Source organism: Anopheles marshallii, chromosome 3 (genome assembly GCF_943734725.1).
Source record: "Anopheles marshallii chromosome 3, idAnoMarsDA_429_01, whole genome shotgun sequence".
NCBI lineage: Eukaryota > Metazoa > Arthropoda > Insecta > Diptera > Culicidae > Anopheles > Anopheles marshallii.
Window position 1 is genome coordinate 46,640,934 of NC_071327.1, and position 13,336 is coordinate 46,654,269.

The 13,336-nt window shown below is 43.6% G+C and overlaps 3 protein-coding genes across 3 annotated transcripts; 2 read left to right on the top strand and 1 right to left on the bottom strand.

Moving 5' to 3' along the window:
* Positions 1-202: 202 nt before the first annotated feature.
* LOC128715829 (nedd8-activating enzyme E1 catalytic subunit) lies at positions 203-1,611 on the top strand. The gene is made up of 2 exons (XM_053810747.1): positions 203-359; positions 419-1,611. Exons 1-2 carry the CDS (start codon positions 203-205, stop codon positions 1,609-1,611), a joined length of 1,350 nt encoding a protein of 449 aa, XP_053666722.1.
* A 494-nt stretch (positions 1,612-2,105) lies between these two features.
* Positions 2,106-10,900, top strand: LOC128714610 (centrosomal protein cep290). Its single transcript, XM_053809484.1, has 11 exons — positions 2,106-2,276; positions 2,346-3,484; positions 4,132-4,287; positions 4,358-5,943; positions 6,005-6,158; positions 6,232-6,460; positions 7,527-7,752; positions 7,816-8,201; positions 8,266-9,693; positions 9,760-9,932; positions 10,267-10,900. The coding sequence occupies exons 1-11, from the start codon at positions 2,106-2,108 to the stop codon at positions 10,898-10,900; spliced, it is 6,282 nt and encodes a 2,093-aa protein (XP_053665459.1).
* A 292-nt stretch (positions 10,901-11,192) lies between these two features.
* On the bottom strand, positions 11,193-11,950 carry LOC128711405 (charged multivesicular body protein 5). Its single transcript, XM_053806276.1, has 2 exons — positions 11,882-11,950; positions 11,193-11,801 (listed from the first exon to the last, which is right to left on the bottom strand). The coding sequence occupies exons 1-2, from the start codon at positions 11,948-11,950 to the stop codon at positions 11,193-11,195; spliced, it is 678 nt and encodes a 225-aa protein (XP_053662251.1).
* Positions 11,951-13,336: the final 1,386 nt, after the last annotated feature.

The window sequence follows — 13,336 nt, forward strand, 5'->3', positions numbered from 1 at the left end:
ACAGGACAGTAATTCTGCATAAGATTTGGTGTAACCCAATTCATAAAAAGTTGTCGATACGAACTTTGGTAGTATTTACCGCAGAATGTGAGTGAAGTGGTGTGTAAGCAAACACAAGCTAAAGATTAACCTTTTCACTTTGCAGATTCGTACTCTGTACTGTATTCTACTTTGACCAATTGAGCTTCTCAATACTGATAAAATGGAAGTTGCTTCGCCGAATAACGATCACTTGAGTAAGCGTTGGAATCATTTGCGTAAAATCCTCGAACGGTCTGGTCCATTCTGCCATCCTAACTTCGCCGCATCGTCGGAAACTTTGGAATTTTTGCTGAATACTTGCAAAATTCTCGTAATTGGTAGGTACGTCCATCGTTAAACATGGTTAGATTCTAATAGCTTCTGATGACCGTTACAGGCGCTGGAGGGTTAGGGTGTGAACTATTGAAAGATCTGGCTTTAATGGGGTTCCGTGATATTCACGTAATCGATATGGATACGATCGAGCTCTCGAATCTGAATCGCCAGTTCTTATTTCGGCGTGCGGATATCGGCAAATCGAAGGCGCAATGTGCAGCAGCTTTCATTAATGGACGCGTTCCGGGGTGTGTCGTTACACCGCACTTTTGCAAAATTCAAGACTTTGATTCAGCCTTCTATCGGCAGTTTCATATCATTGTGTGCGGATTGGATTCAATTGTTGCGCGTCGGTGGATCAATGGTATGCTGATATCGATGCTAGAGTATGAAGAAGATGGTTCAGTGGATGAGACCTCCATAATTCCTCTGATTGATGGTGGCACGGAGGGTTTCAAAGGAAATGCACGTGTGATTCTGCCGGGAATGACGGCATGCATAGATTGTACGCTGGATCTGTTTCCTCCCCAGGTAAACTATCCTCTTTGCACAATCGCGAATACGCCAAGATTACCTGAGCACTGCATAGAGTACGTGAAGATTATCCAATGGCCCAAGGAAACTCCATTCGGTGTAGACATTGTCCTCGACGGTGATGATCCGCAACACGTCACTTGGGTGTACGAGAAGGCACAAGAAAGGGCAAATAGCTTCAACATAACAGGACTGTCGTATCGTTTAGTGCAGGGTGTGCTGAAGAATATTATACCGGCAGTGGCCAGCACCAATGCTGTGATTGCGGCGGCCTGTGCTACGGAAGTGTTCAAGCTTGCTTCGAGCTGTTGCGAACCGTTGAACAACTACATGGTATTCAACGATGTGGACGGAATCTACACCTATACGTACGAGGCGGAAAAACGCTCGGACTGCTTGGCGTGTAGCCAAATACCAAGACCAGTGGAGGTTAACGATCCAAATGGAATGACTTTGCAGGATCTGATTCAGCACCTGTGTGACAATCCGGAATTTCAAATGAAAAGCCCAGGATTGACCGCGTTGCTGGACGGCAAAAACAAAACCCTGTACATGGGGACGGTGAAGAGCATTGAGGAAGCCACGAAGGGAAACTTAACACTCTCTCTCAACGAGCTTGGACTGAAGGATGGCCAGGAAATAATGGTAGCCGATATAACAACACCGAATACAATCCTTATTAAGCTCAAATTTCAACCGAATGAGGTGGAAATGTCTTGAGGGAAACCGGAAGTTGTCAGAGTGATGTTTCATTTGAAAAAATGGTAACAACATACAAACAAACAATCAAGCCACAATAATTTATCCTAAAAAATGCATCAATAAAATTGATTTTTGATTGATAAATTGAATTGATTCAGTTTTTAATATTATTCATGGGAAATTATTCATATAATTGCTTGCATAACTAGTGTCTTACGAACTAATAAGTGGAACTTTTCAATTAATATAATTTAGTTACATAAATTACAAGCTGTATGTACTTTTAACAAAAAATCGTCAGCTAATATGTATAACATGAAGGATTTGAAATTCGATGCCAATTGTAGCCCCTGCGTGTGCGTACCATGTGACTGTTAGTTGTAGCAACGAACGGTTACCATAGCTACGCAAACAAAAACAAAAGCATTTATCACACAGAAAAAAAACTGTTTGGCTTAGGTTAGTTTGTGATTCAAGGTTGACTGTGCCAGAGGGACAATTTTTCTCAGAAAATGGATTGGAAGCATCTGTTGTCGTTGTCTCCGCATAATTTAGATGACGTACGCAAGGATGGTGCAGCACAGGAAATCGCCAATTTGTCCACCGACATTAAGTTGGACAGCAAAAGTAGCAAAAAGTTATTCCGTTTGGCACAAGTGGCGCTGCGTTTCCGGAATGAACAGGTAACGGGGACATTTGGCTTACGGATGTTATTTATACAATTACATATACGTTATGGCTCTTCTTTTCAGGTGCGACAATTGAAACAGACGCTAGCAGAAGGTAAAGACGATTTCGGCAGCCAAGAGCGGCTGAGGGAATGGAAAAGAACTATTGAAAAGCTTGAGCTGGAACGCCACACCCTGCGAACAAAGCTCAAGGACGTGACGGAAGAGAATGCCAAACTGCAGGCCAAGTATGCCGAAGGACTTCATGTCGGTGGAGGTAGCGAGGGTGACGATTCACCCGATGCTTTATCGGAGATCGAAAGACAGCAGGAGCTGTATAATAACATCAGTATGAAGAATAAGCACATTAAAAGGCTTCTACGCGATATAGATGATCTGGAAAAGCGGAACAGCTTTCAGGTTGATACCATCAATGGGTTGCAAGTGAGCTTGAACGATGCAACGCTAAACATAACCGCCCTGACACATAAGTTTGAAGAATTACAATTGCGTTCGAAGGAACAGCAAGAATTGAACAACAAGCTGAACGAAAAGCTTCAGCAGATGGAAGGTGAGCTGTTGAATGTTTGCGACGAAAAGGAACATTTGCTGGATGAGCTTTCCAAGGTCAGTAAGCTGCATGCGGATCAGGTTGTCGAATGGGAGGACCAATTTGATCAGCGGGAGAAGCAGCTGAACGAGTTGCAGGATCGGTACGACGATCTATTGAGCCAGTTCCCGGGCATTGACATTGAGGCGGAACGACGAGAGTACAAATTAATGATGGAGCGGCTCGAGCAGAAGGATGAAATCATTGTCGATTTGGAGCAAAAGATTTTAACGCTTTCCAAGGAAATGCACCGCACAACGGAAGTGATGAACCGGATCAGCGAGGAGAAGGAGCGAGCAGGACAGGAAAAGCAACAGGAAAGTCATTGCTGCCAAGAGTATCGAACCCAGCTGGAAAAGGCGAGCGCACGGTGCCGCGAAATGCAAGAGATACTGGCCGATGTTGAGGAGGATAATCGGTTAAAATCACGCCAAGCTGTAGAAGCAATAGAAGCACTGAGACGGTACGAAAATGGCGAAGAGGGTCTGGCGAGTGCGCTGAAGAAGGTGAATCGCTTGCAGGAAAAGGTGAATTCCCGTGACAAACAAATTCGTCAGCTGATAGCGGAGATAAATCTAGCTAACGAGATTGCCATCGAAAATAGTGTGTTACGGTATGCAGTATATGAAGCATTATGTGTAGTGTTGGGTCAAGCAGCTCATTTGATCGAGCTGAGCGAATGGCTCGCGCTCAGCAAGTTGAGCGGCGAGCGGAAGGTAGCTCAAAGCTCAAACAGCGGTTGAGCGCGTTGAGCGATAGAGCTCAAACAAGCGCGCTGAAATTTGTATGAATGTACGGGTTGAACATCAAACAAAATCTCTTTTAAAGTATGTGCGTTTTTCAACTCTAGCGAGAAGATTACTTAACGATGAACGATGCTTTATCTGTGCCTTACGCTAATATCTAAAATTTAGACAAACTAATCGAATACTCTAGGTTCATGCTGCTAGAGTATTCGATTAGTTTTAACCGCATTAAAGTTAAAAGAAATTTAGTTTGACGTTTCACCTGTTCATTCCTACAAATTTCAATACACTTGTTTGAGCTCTATCACTGAACCGCTCAACGCGCTCAACCATTCGACGTGCTCAACCGCTCGTTTCATTTTGAGCGCTTCCTTGAGCTACCTGTATTTCTGCTGTGCGCGCACTGAGCTCGCTAAGTTAGTTGAACCGAGCGTTAAAGGAGGCTCGTTCGCTCACGACCCAACAATTACTATGTGTATTATGTTTAGATATAAATGATGTATTTCCGTTTCAGAAAACGATTAGGCATAGAGGACGATGAGGTTGTCGCGACGAGTTCAATACTGGCAAAACAGAAAAAGATTTCCAAAGTAAACGAACGGTTAGCGCTAAAGCTGCGTGCTTCGGAAGAGATGAGACTGCAGCTAAAGTTGGAGAAAAACGACCTCAAGTAAATGCTTTCAGCTTTGCTGCATGAAAAAAAAAGTTTTCTCGTATCTTAAACGTTGGCCTTTTTTCAGGCGACAGTTAGCTGGACTTGCACAGAAAGCGAAAAGACAAACAAACGAAACTATCAATGAAGCTGGTGAAGCAACACCTTCATCTCCTGGTGCACAAAGTGTGGCAGAAGTAGATGGCGTGATTTCTTCGATCACTGATATGCATGGAGTGAAGTTCTGTGAGAAATGTATGAAACAGTACAACGTACAGGACAGTATGAAACACTGCAAGGCGTGTATATTTCGGCACAGCTTCAACTACTGTGACAAATGCGTTGGGCAGTTGAAAATGAATTTCGACGATGAAAGCACCAGAGGTACAGTACAGACCAACGATAGGAACGATGAATCCAACAACTATCAGCGTATCGTCGAGTTGGAAAAACAATACATTACGGTATTGGAGGAGAATGAACATCTACGCGATGGAATGCATGAAATTTTGGAAAAACTTCGAGAATATGACGCAATGTCGGATCAGCTTACGATCGATAAGGATACGTTGGAGAAACTGCTGAACGTGCTCAGTGTGCGACCGATGTCCGGTTGGCATAGCGGTATGCGACTGCCAAACGACCTACTGGCGGCTCGGGAGCGGGATATGCTCCTGAAGGAACGTTTGACCATAGTGGATCCGGATGCAAGCGGGCGGAAAAGCAAGAGCATCCAGTCGACGGAAAGTGTGAACGATTCGGGAAATGTTTGCAACGAGGATGATAATTCAGAGTCAATCGATCGACTAGAGCCGGAACAGCTGGACTTTAGTGAACAGGTTTTGCTGAAAGCGGTGGAAATTGACCGTCTGACGGAAAGAAACGAGCAGCTGCGTACGGAAAACGAGCGACTGCTGGCAGTGCAGGACGAGCTACACGTAACGCAAAAGCTGTACAACGAAATACTTCACATTACCAGTGCGTCTGAGAGCGAAAAGGATCGACTGCTTGTCCAAACGGTCGATCGGTTGAAGGATATCGAATCGGGCGTCTGTGCGCTACAGCGAAAGGTGGATTTCTTAAAAGCGGACAATGACAACTTACACAACACGTTGCGTCAGATTAAAAGTGAATATTTAAATTTGCTACACGATCTGCGGTTAGAGCTGGCAAGGAAAAGTACCGAGCTGAAACAGACGCAAGCGACAGGTACACACAAGGAGGATTCGTTTGAATCGATGGATAGCGATCTGGTCGAAAAGTTGGAGAGCGAGATGATGCGAATGAAGTTTGAGGCGACAAATATTTACAACATATTTTTGAAAAACATACAAGAAGTGGACAAGGATCAATTACCCGACGTAGATTACGGCAAGCTGAACCAATTGACCATAGTGGATAACAACTTGGCGGTAGAGTTCATAACCAAGGATGAGCACAAGCGCATGAAGGACCGTTTGAACGAATTGGAGCGTGAGTTAAATCGTGAGCTGGTAAAAAATGGACATTTAGAAGAATTGTTAAAAGTGTCCAACGACCAAATCCGATCACAACAGTCCCTTATTTCAAAGTATTCCGAGGAAGAAGTTAGCTTGCGTCATCTGGTTGTTGATTTGCAAAGTGAATCCAATGAAAAGTACTTATTGGCCCGTGCAAACAAAGAGCTAGATCTCGGTAAGTGATGGGTGAGGAATTATTTTGTAAAGATAAAACTAACATACCTTTCCCATTTCAGTGCGCGAGCAGGAGGAAAGTTTAAAGCTAGACAATAGTAAAATGAAGCAAAAGTTGATGCAAAAAATGGAAGAACTTGATAACTTGAAGCAACGATACGAGCAACAGGAACAAGAATTTGGTGTCCAACAAAAAGAGAACAAGCTCAAAATAAGGTACATATCTTTTTGGAAGGCAGCAAATTGGTTGCAACAGCATGTATCACATTTCTGGTGACAATTTCTGCAGATATCTGAAGAAAAGCCTACAACACCTGACGACGGGTAACCACACCTATCTACCCACCTTTGCAATACCGGAGTTTATTAAAATGTACACAAAAGTGATGGAATTGCGTGAAAGTTTGGAGGAACAGCAACGGAAAGCTCGCAAGGAAATGCGGGATGAAGAATATGAGCGAATATTTGCAAAATTGAAGGAAAATATTGAAGGCAATCATATACAGGATAAAATTAATGTAAGTAGTTTGGGCAGTGAACTTTAAGGTAAGTATACTACTTACTTATCAGGCACTAAAACTTGTCCTGCAGTCCTCAATATCGCTAAGCTGAAAGTAACGAAAAAAGTAGCGGGGCGAATCCGTTCACGCTGTGGAACGCGCACGAGTGGAACCGCTCCTTCAGGTCTTCTAAGCCTACAGTGGATTAAGCCTTAATGATGGAAGGGGGTGTGGATGGGAAGGGGGGGGGGGGTAGTGTGGATAGGTCATGGTTAAACACCAAGATAAATTGCAAAACAAAAACAGTTAGAAATATTATGAGACGTTGAAGGAACGATATTTGGAACGTCGTTCCAAGCCGTTTCGTTCAAAGAAATGATATTTGGAGCGATATCAGTAAGGAATTTAAGATATAATTTTTTGAACCTGTTGTCGTTCTCTCCAAGTAAGCAACGGTCCAAGACCTTTCTATCGTGTTCGTTTCTTATTTCACATCAATAGTGGACGAGATAAAGATATTTTACGTGCTGGGTCGTACGGTGTCATTCTCACGACGTAAGCAGCCCACCAGAGCTTGGTGGAGTCTAATCCGCTGTATGAGAGTGAGCTCGTCCTACAGCTCATAGAGCTTTTCTATGTAGCCGTTCCTCCAGCGGTCCTTACACACATATCGGGCTAAAAGTACTTTTGAGCATCTTCCTCTCGAACGCGGCTAAGAGGGTTTCGTCAGGTTTAGACAAAATCCATGTCTCAGAGGCTTATGTAACTACTGGAACTATATACGTTCTATATAGTCCCAGTTTCGTTCGTGGCGACAGGTGTTTTGAGAAGAGAAGTTTCCTTATACTGTAGATAGACCGGATGGCAGCCAGCACTCTAGCGCGTATTTCAACATCAATGTTATTGTCGGTGCTGACTTTTGACCGCACACCTGCTCAACTCTTCGTAAGTTAGGATTTGATAGCAGGGTCGCTGGTGGTGCCACCATCAACTTGATTATTGTCTCGTCAATCTGCAACCCGAGGTTTTCCGCCGCCTGCTCAAAGATAAGTGTATTTATCATGAATTCCTTCTTCAATTTTAGTTGATTAAATTCGAAAGTCAAAGTGAGTATTTGACTAGACAGTTGATACTGTGCCAGGAACAAGTAGATCAGTTGCAACGTGAAAATAAACAGCTACGTTTGCACGAAATAGACAGCACTAGACACTGGGACACACTCGAGCTATTGTTTGACGAAGAAGCAGCAGCACAGCGACTGCGCAAGGATCAGGACAAATACTTCGACAAAGCGGTGCAAGTATCTGTTGGTAAGTGATGGACCAGGAGATTCACGGCCAAAGCTGTGTTCTAATGTGCTCGTTCCATTCCAGATACATCATCCAAGTGTATTAATACGATTCCTATAATAGACGATAGCTTCGGGGAACCACCAAGAAGATGTTCATCCGGTGATACCATAAATGATTACGACGATAGAAGTGAACGAAACCAAACCGTAGTGGTAGAGGATGAACAGTCAGTTAAGCCCGTTCAAACGGTGGCTCAAAAATCGCTCGAATCTCAACTTAAACAGGCAATGATGCTAGCTTCCACAAGAAGTGCGCTTTTGCTGGAAGCCGAAAGCCGGCTGTCCGAGTGCCAGGGAAGAATTAGGCTGCTGGAAAAATCGCTGGAGGAGAAAGATGGTTTACTCCGGCAACAGACACTATCATCAAACGTTGTAAAGCAAGATCACGTGGAAGACAGTATTCTTAGTGTAAGTTTCAAAAAGTTCCATTTGACGAGAAGATCAATTGCAGGAAGATAATTGTGTTTCTCAGTCTACTATAGGCTCGTTGCAGAATCTGCTTCTTGAAAAGGACACAACATTATCGAGGTACCAAGAGTTGCTAAAATCGGAACGAAACGAGCATTCGCAGGTGTACGATGGAAATATGGCTCAAATAAGAAATCTCAAGCAAACCATCGACGAGCTGGAGCAGAAGCTTTACGAAAAACAAAAGGAGTGTGACAATATTTCCACCCAGCTCAGCGACATGAATCGTCTTAAAGCTCTGCAGGAGAGTGTGCCGGAAAAGGCCAGACCGATGGAAGAGGAAACAACCGTATCGGAAGCTGGTGCGATGGTTTACACGGACAAAATAATTGAAAACATTTATGAAATTGACGAAAAAAAAGAGCGCGAAATTCAAGATCTTAATGTGCAGGTGAACATGCTCGAAAGTAACGTGCAGAAGCTGGAAAATGAACAGAAGCGGCTACAGCTACAGCTGCGGGAAGCGAATACTCGAGAGAAAAAGTGCGAAAAATTGCTACGGGAAAAGGACATGGAGTTGGCATCGCTGAACGATCGGTTAACTAAGGAAGCGAACGATTTGCGTGAATTTACCGAAACGATCGCAAGTGCACAGGAGATTGAGCAGCTAAAGGAGATGCTGGAGGAGAAGGATCGGCACATACAGGATCTCACCGAAACACTGTCGCAATTTCATGAAGATCAACGTAGCTTCATGAACGATACGTCGCTACACTCGGCCGAACAGGTGTCCCAGTTGAGTGCAGACCTGAATCGCAGCGAGGCTAGCAATCGAGTGTTGAAGACACAAATCGAAGCGCTCAAACGGCAGATCCTTAGTATACAGCAGCGCGAAAAGCAATCGCGCGACCTGGTAAAAACGCTCAAAAACCAACTGATTAAGCGTCCCGTCATTGCGATGAAGCCAGATCGAATGTCGACCCCACGCGAGGATCAGTTAGCCCGCCGTGTGCAGCTGCTGGAAACGGAGCTACTGGATACGAAAGACGAGCTGCGGAAACAGACTGTGATGAACGAAAATCGGCGGGCGAAAACGGCGGCCGAGTTGGATCTGTGGAACAAACAGAAACGTTGGCAGCAAATGGCGGAACGGTTGAAGGTGCAGCTGAAGGAGCGTGAGGTAGAGCTGGAAAAGTTGAAGGTTCACTTCAACACTGCCAAAACGACGATTGCTCGAATGGAGCGTGATCGTACGCGGCTAAATAGTGGCGCGAGCACAACTGCTGCAACAGCAACACTGCTGGACAATAAGTACCAACCTGCGGGATCGCCTGATCAGTACTGCAGCACGGACAGTACGGTTTCGGAGGATACCAGCACCACGACCACAACGCAAATGTTCACACAAAACAGTAAAGAAATCATCGATGCACTCAAGAGTCGGATCGAATCGCAACAGAGAAGAATTATTGCCATGGAGCTTGATAGGAAGGTGATAATGTCCATCCTTGGTGGTGGTTGATATTCAAAATAATATTTTCTATCTTTTCTCGCGAAGGGTTCCAATACGGTTGCACACGAGCTGGAGAAGATGCAAGAGAAGCTATGCAACATGGAAGCTCAAAATGTGCGTCTGGAAGCCAAGACTTTGCAGCTCCAGCTCGACAACGACATGTTGCGACAAAGTGATGAATCGGAACGATTGAAAAGGCAGATCAAGCATCTAGAAGAGTAAGTAATTCGATTAACTGAGCTGTTGGAAAGAATGAAAACAAATCAATTGTGATAGTAATTTTCCGTTCAACTAACGATACGCGCTATCAACGCTACTGCAATGCTGTTGTTCAAATGTGATTGCCTAATACGCGACCAGTTCCGTGCGGTTCGATCGTGGGGGAATTCCCACACGTTTGGAAAATACGCAAACTGGTTCTTTGCGGTCGTTCACGCAAGATTGTTTATCTTGTTTTTTTTTTGTTTTTTGCTCCTGATAATTTAAAGCCCCACGAACGTAGATTTCGTTGTCTTTTGTTTTAATGCACGTACTGTGTGTTTCTTTCATAAGGTATGTGATCGCACTAAAGGAAGAAATCGCCAAAGCAACGGCCGGTTGTCCAGAGTCTATCAACTTCGAGAATCTTTGCATACGTTGTAGTCGACGGAGCGGTTCGAATGATTTAGTCGAGCGTAACGCTAATCTCGAGCAAACCGTACTCACCCTGAAGCGCATGATCGAAAAGCTACGTGTCGAGAACAAACATCTTAAAGAACACCGCAACAGGGAACGTGCGGCTAATGCGGAATCTGTAAGCAACCCACCGAATGAAACGATTGCCAAGGAGCTGTACGATCGACTGAAAAAGGAGCACGAAAAATTACAGCAAAATCTTACGGAGGCTCTCAACAAGGTGTCGGTACAACAGGTGGAAATAGAACTTCTGTCCAGCGTTACGTGCACCCGGTGTAAAGTACGATGCAGTGGTGAAACGATGGCAGCCGGGGCTAATCGCGACGAAGTTGCCGCAGACGAAGCGTTAAAAGATAAGCTGGAAAAGAAAAGCCAGCTGCTAGAGAAGGCGAAAATTCTCCTGCAACGTGCAGCAGCAAAAGAACGTTATCTGAAGGAGCAAATCGATTTACTTCGGCGTAAATGTTCCGATTTGCAGAATGTACCCGTTATAGACGAAATAAGTGAGTAAGGGTACGTGATGTTTTCGTACAAGATAAATCATCTATTTATGGTCGTGTTGCAGGTTTAGTAATGAGTAGTAATATTGTAAGGTAAATCAGAACAATTTAAAATCGTGAAAAATATACATGTCAACAAAACAGATCACTTACTAACTGGTGCCGCCTGCTGCCAAGGACCGATTGCGAGTAGGTGTATGTAATTGTAAATTAATGATAAATTCCATGCTGATGCCACAGCGCACATGAATCTCCATTAGGGAAGCATTGCGTGCGAAAGACATCTCGGTAAGGCCAAAAAGCTTAGGTTGTTTTGACGGATGCAGGAATCTTTGGCAGACCAAACTCATCAACCAGTATTCCATCCTTGTTGGTAACACTGTCCGCTCCCGGTTCCTTGTCGGGAGCTTCGGGCGCCTTCACGACATCGTCCAGATAGCTGGCATCGTCATCGAGTGCGATCTCATCGCCGAGCGCATCTAATTCGGCCTGCAACTCATCATCATCCAGCTCCGGCATGCCGTACGTTCTGCCCATCGCTTCCTGTACTTCATCCGCCTGCTCCAGCATGTCGGCCATATCGTCCTGTATGTCTTCGATCTCTTCGATATTAATCTTCTTGAATTCTTTCTTCATCGACTTCATGCCATCCTTCATGGCGGCCACCGTCGCCTGAGTATCCTTCAGTGTTTGATGGGCAAAGTTTGCCTGCTCCATGTTGAATGACTGGTTCCGCAAATTTTCCACCTGGCTCTCGTACTGTTTACGTTGCTTCAGCACACGCATGGCCTTCTGTTTGACAGCGTTCTTCGCCGGACCTTCGCGCATCTTGGCCATTTGGTCTTTATACTTCCGAAGTTCGTTATCGAGCGTTTTTATTTTGCCTTCGATTGTCTCTGCCCGTGCATCAACCTGGATGGTGGACGGTGTGAGAAAGAAAGGCGTTAAGGGTGAGTCATCAGTCTGAAATAAATTCTAGCATTGCTGCTTACACCACTGATACAATCACTGATGCTTGGACCCGGCTCTTTGGGTTTTGATTTTCCAAACAAACGGTTCATTTTGTACTGCTTTATAGTGCGAAAGGAGACCAAATAAAGGTTAACAAATTAGTTTTCACTGTATATCGCGTTTTTGTCTTTCCGTACAACAAATGAGGCACAAATGAAGGTTGTTTGTTTGTATACTTCACAGTGTGCAGATGGCAGGCTCTATCATAGCACGGGTTCTGGTCGACTCACTGACATGCAAACTGTCATACAGGTGTCATACGGGTGCCCCAGTGATAATACTCTGCTAAAAGTACAAAGCACCATATTTAAATTATGAACGTTATATCGAACAACTATTAAATACGTCATTTAACTGATTATTTTACTTTCTCTTGTATTGGAATTAAAAAAAAGGTACATTATATGACGGACATATGGCGACAATGTGAATAAATTTTAATTCTGTTTGAAAATGTATTTGCTTTGCTCATTTCAATGGAAATATGTTTAAAGAATAAGAAGCTTTAAATTGTCCATTTATTAAAAATAATTTATGTTTTTTTTAAATAAAAAATACCAACGATGTATACCATCAAACCGTGCATTTTCATAGTCATTGTCAATATAATCGACTTACCACATCTGCGTCCAGTTTATCAACATTTTCATACGTTTGGATTGAATCAAATTAATGTTCTTTTTATTCGATATCAATACTATAGTTACTTTTACTAACATACATATTTTCTGACCCTTTTGGCATCGATCTTGCTGCTGTTGCTGCTAATCGGACATTCATCTTGAATGCTTTTGTGCTAATAACATAGCTAGTAGCTTGGTAAATCGCACAAGCACTGTGTTATTGTTTAATCCACGCAAATCAAAACGGGAATGATAATGGAAGGAAACGAATGGCGACATTTTTTTTCCTAGCTGCACTACTACAAAACGCCATGCATTATTGGCGCACAAATGTAGCCCTGCTTCGGATAGACTCGTTCTGAAGTGGCAATTCAAATACGAATGAGTGAAACAATTACAATATGTAGGCGATTATTTACAATAAGTTGCATTACGTTTCCGCACGGGTGCTTTCGGTTGGTTTTATGTTGTTGCGTACTAGGATTGATTCTTTTAGTAGTATGGTTTTTGACAATTGTTACTTTCTGTTCTGACATTGCAGCGCAGCGCATCGGCGATCGAGGCGATTTTCACCGATTAAATGTACTTTTGTATGTGTTTTGTGTGTGTATATATATAATTTTATATATAGTTTTCATAATATAATTTCTCCACGCCTCGCATGCATCTAGCCTTATGCGCAGAGTGTCTACTAATCGTACCGTGTAGTCGTATACATGTTCTCAAGTCTCTTGAAATTTTGGATTTTTCTTCCATTCTCTTGTGTTTCGTAGTTTCTAAAACGCATCATAGTTCCTGTTTTGCAACACGCTC

What these genes read in the sequence shown, in the direction of transcription:
- LOC128711405 (XM_053806276.1), bottom strand. Translation starts at nt 11,950, where the DNA reads ATGAACCGTTTGTTTGGAAAATCAAAACCCAAAGAGCCGGGTCCAAGC. An exon ending in TCAGTGATTGTATCAGTGGT is followed by an intron (nt 11,802 to 11,881) that starts GTAAGCAGCAAT and finishes TCCACCATCCAG; the next exon opens with GTTGATGCACGGGCAGAGAC.
- LOC128715829 (XM_053810747.1), top strand. Translation starts at nt 203, where the DNA reads ATGGAAGTTGCTTCGCCGAATAACGATCACTTGAGTAAGCGTTGGAAT. An exon ending in TTGCAAAATTCTCGTAATTG is followed by an intron (nt 360 to 418) that starts GTAGGTACGTCC and finishes TGACCGTTACAG; the next exon opens with GCGCTGGAGGGTTAGGGTGT.
- LOC128714610 (XM_053809484.1), top strand. Translation starts at nt 2,106, where the DNA reads ATGGATTGGAAGCATCTGTTGTCGTTGTCTCCGCATAATTTAGATGAC. An exon ending in ATATACAGGATAAAATTAAT is followed by an intron (nt 6,461 to 7,526) that starts GTAAGTAGTTTG and finishes CTTCAATTTTAG; the next exon opens with TTGATTAAATTCGAAAGTCA. An exon ending in CAGATCAAGCATCTAGAAGA is followed by an intron (nt 9,933 to 10,266) that starts GTAAGTAATTCG and finishes TTCTTTCATAAG; the next exon opens with GTATGTGATCGCACTAAAGG.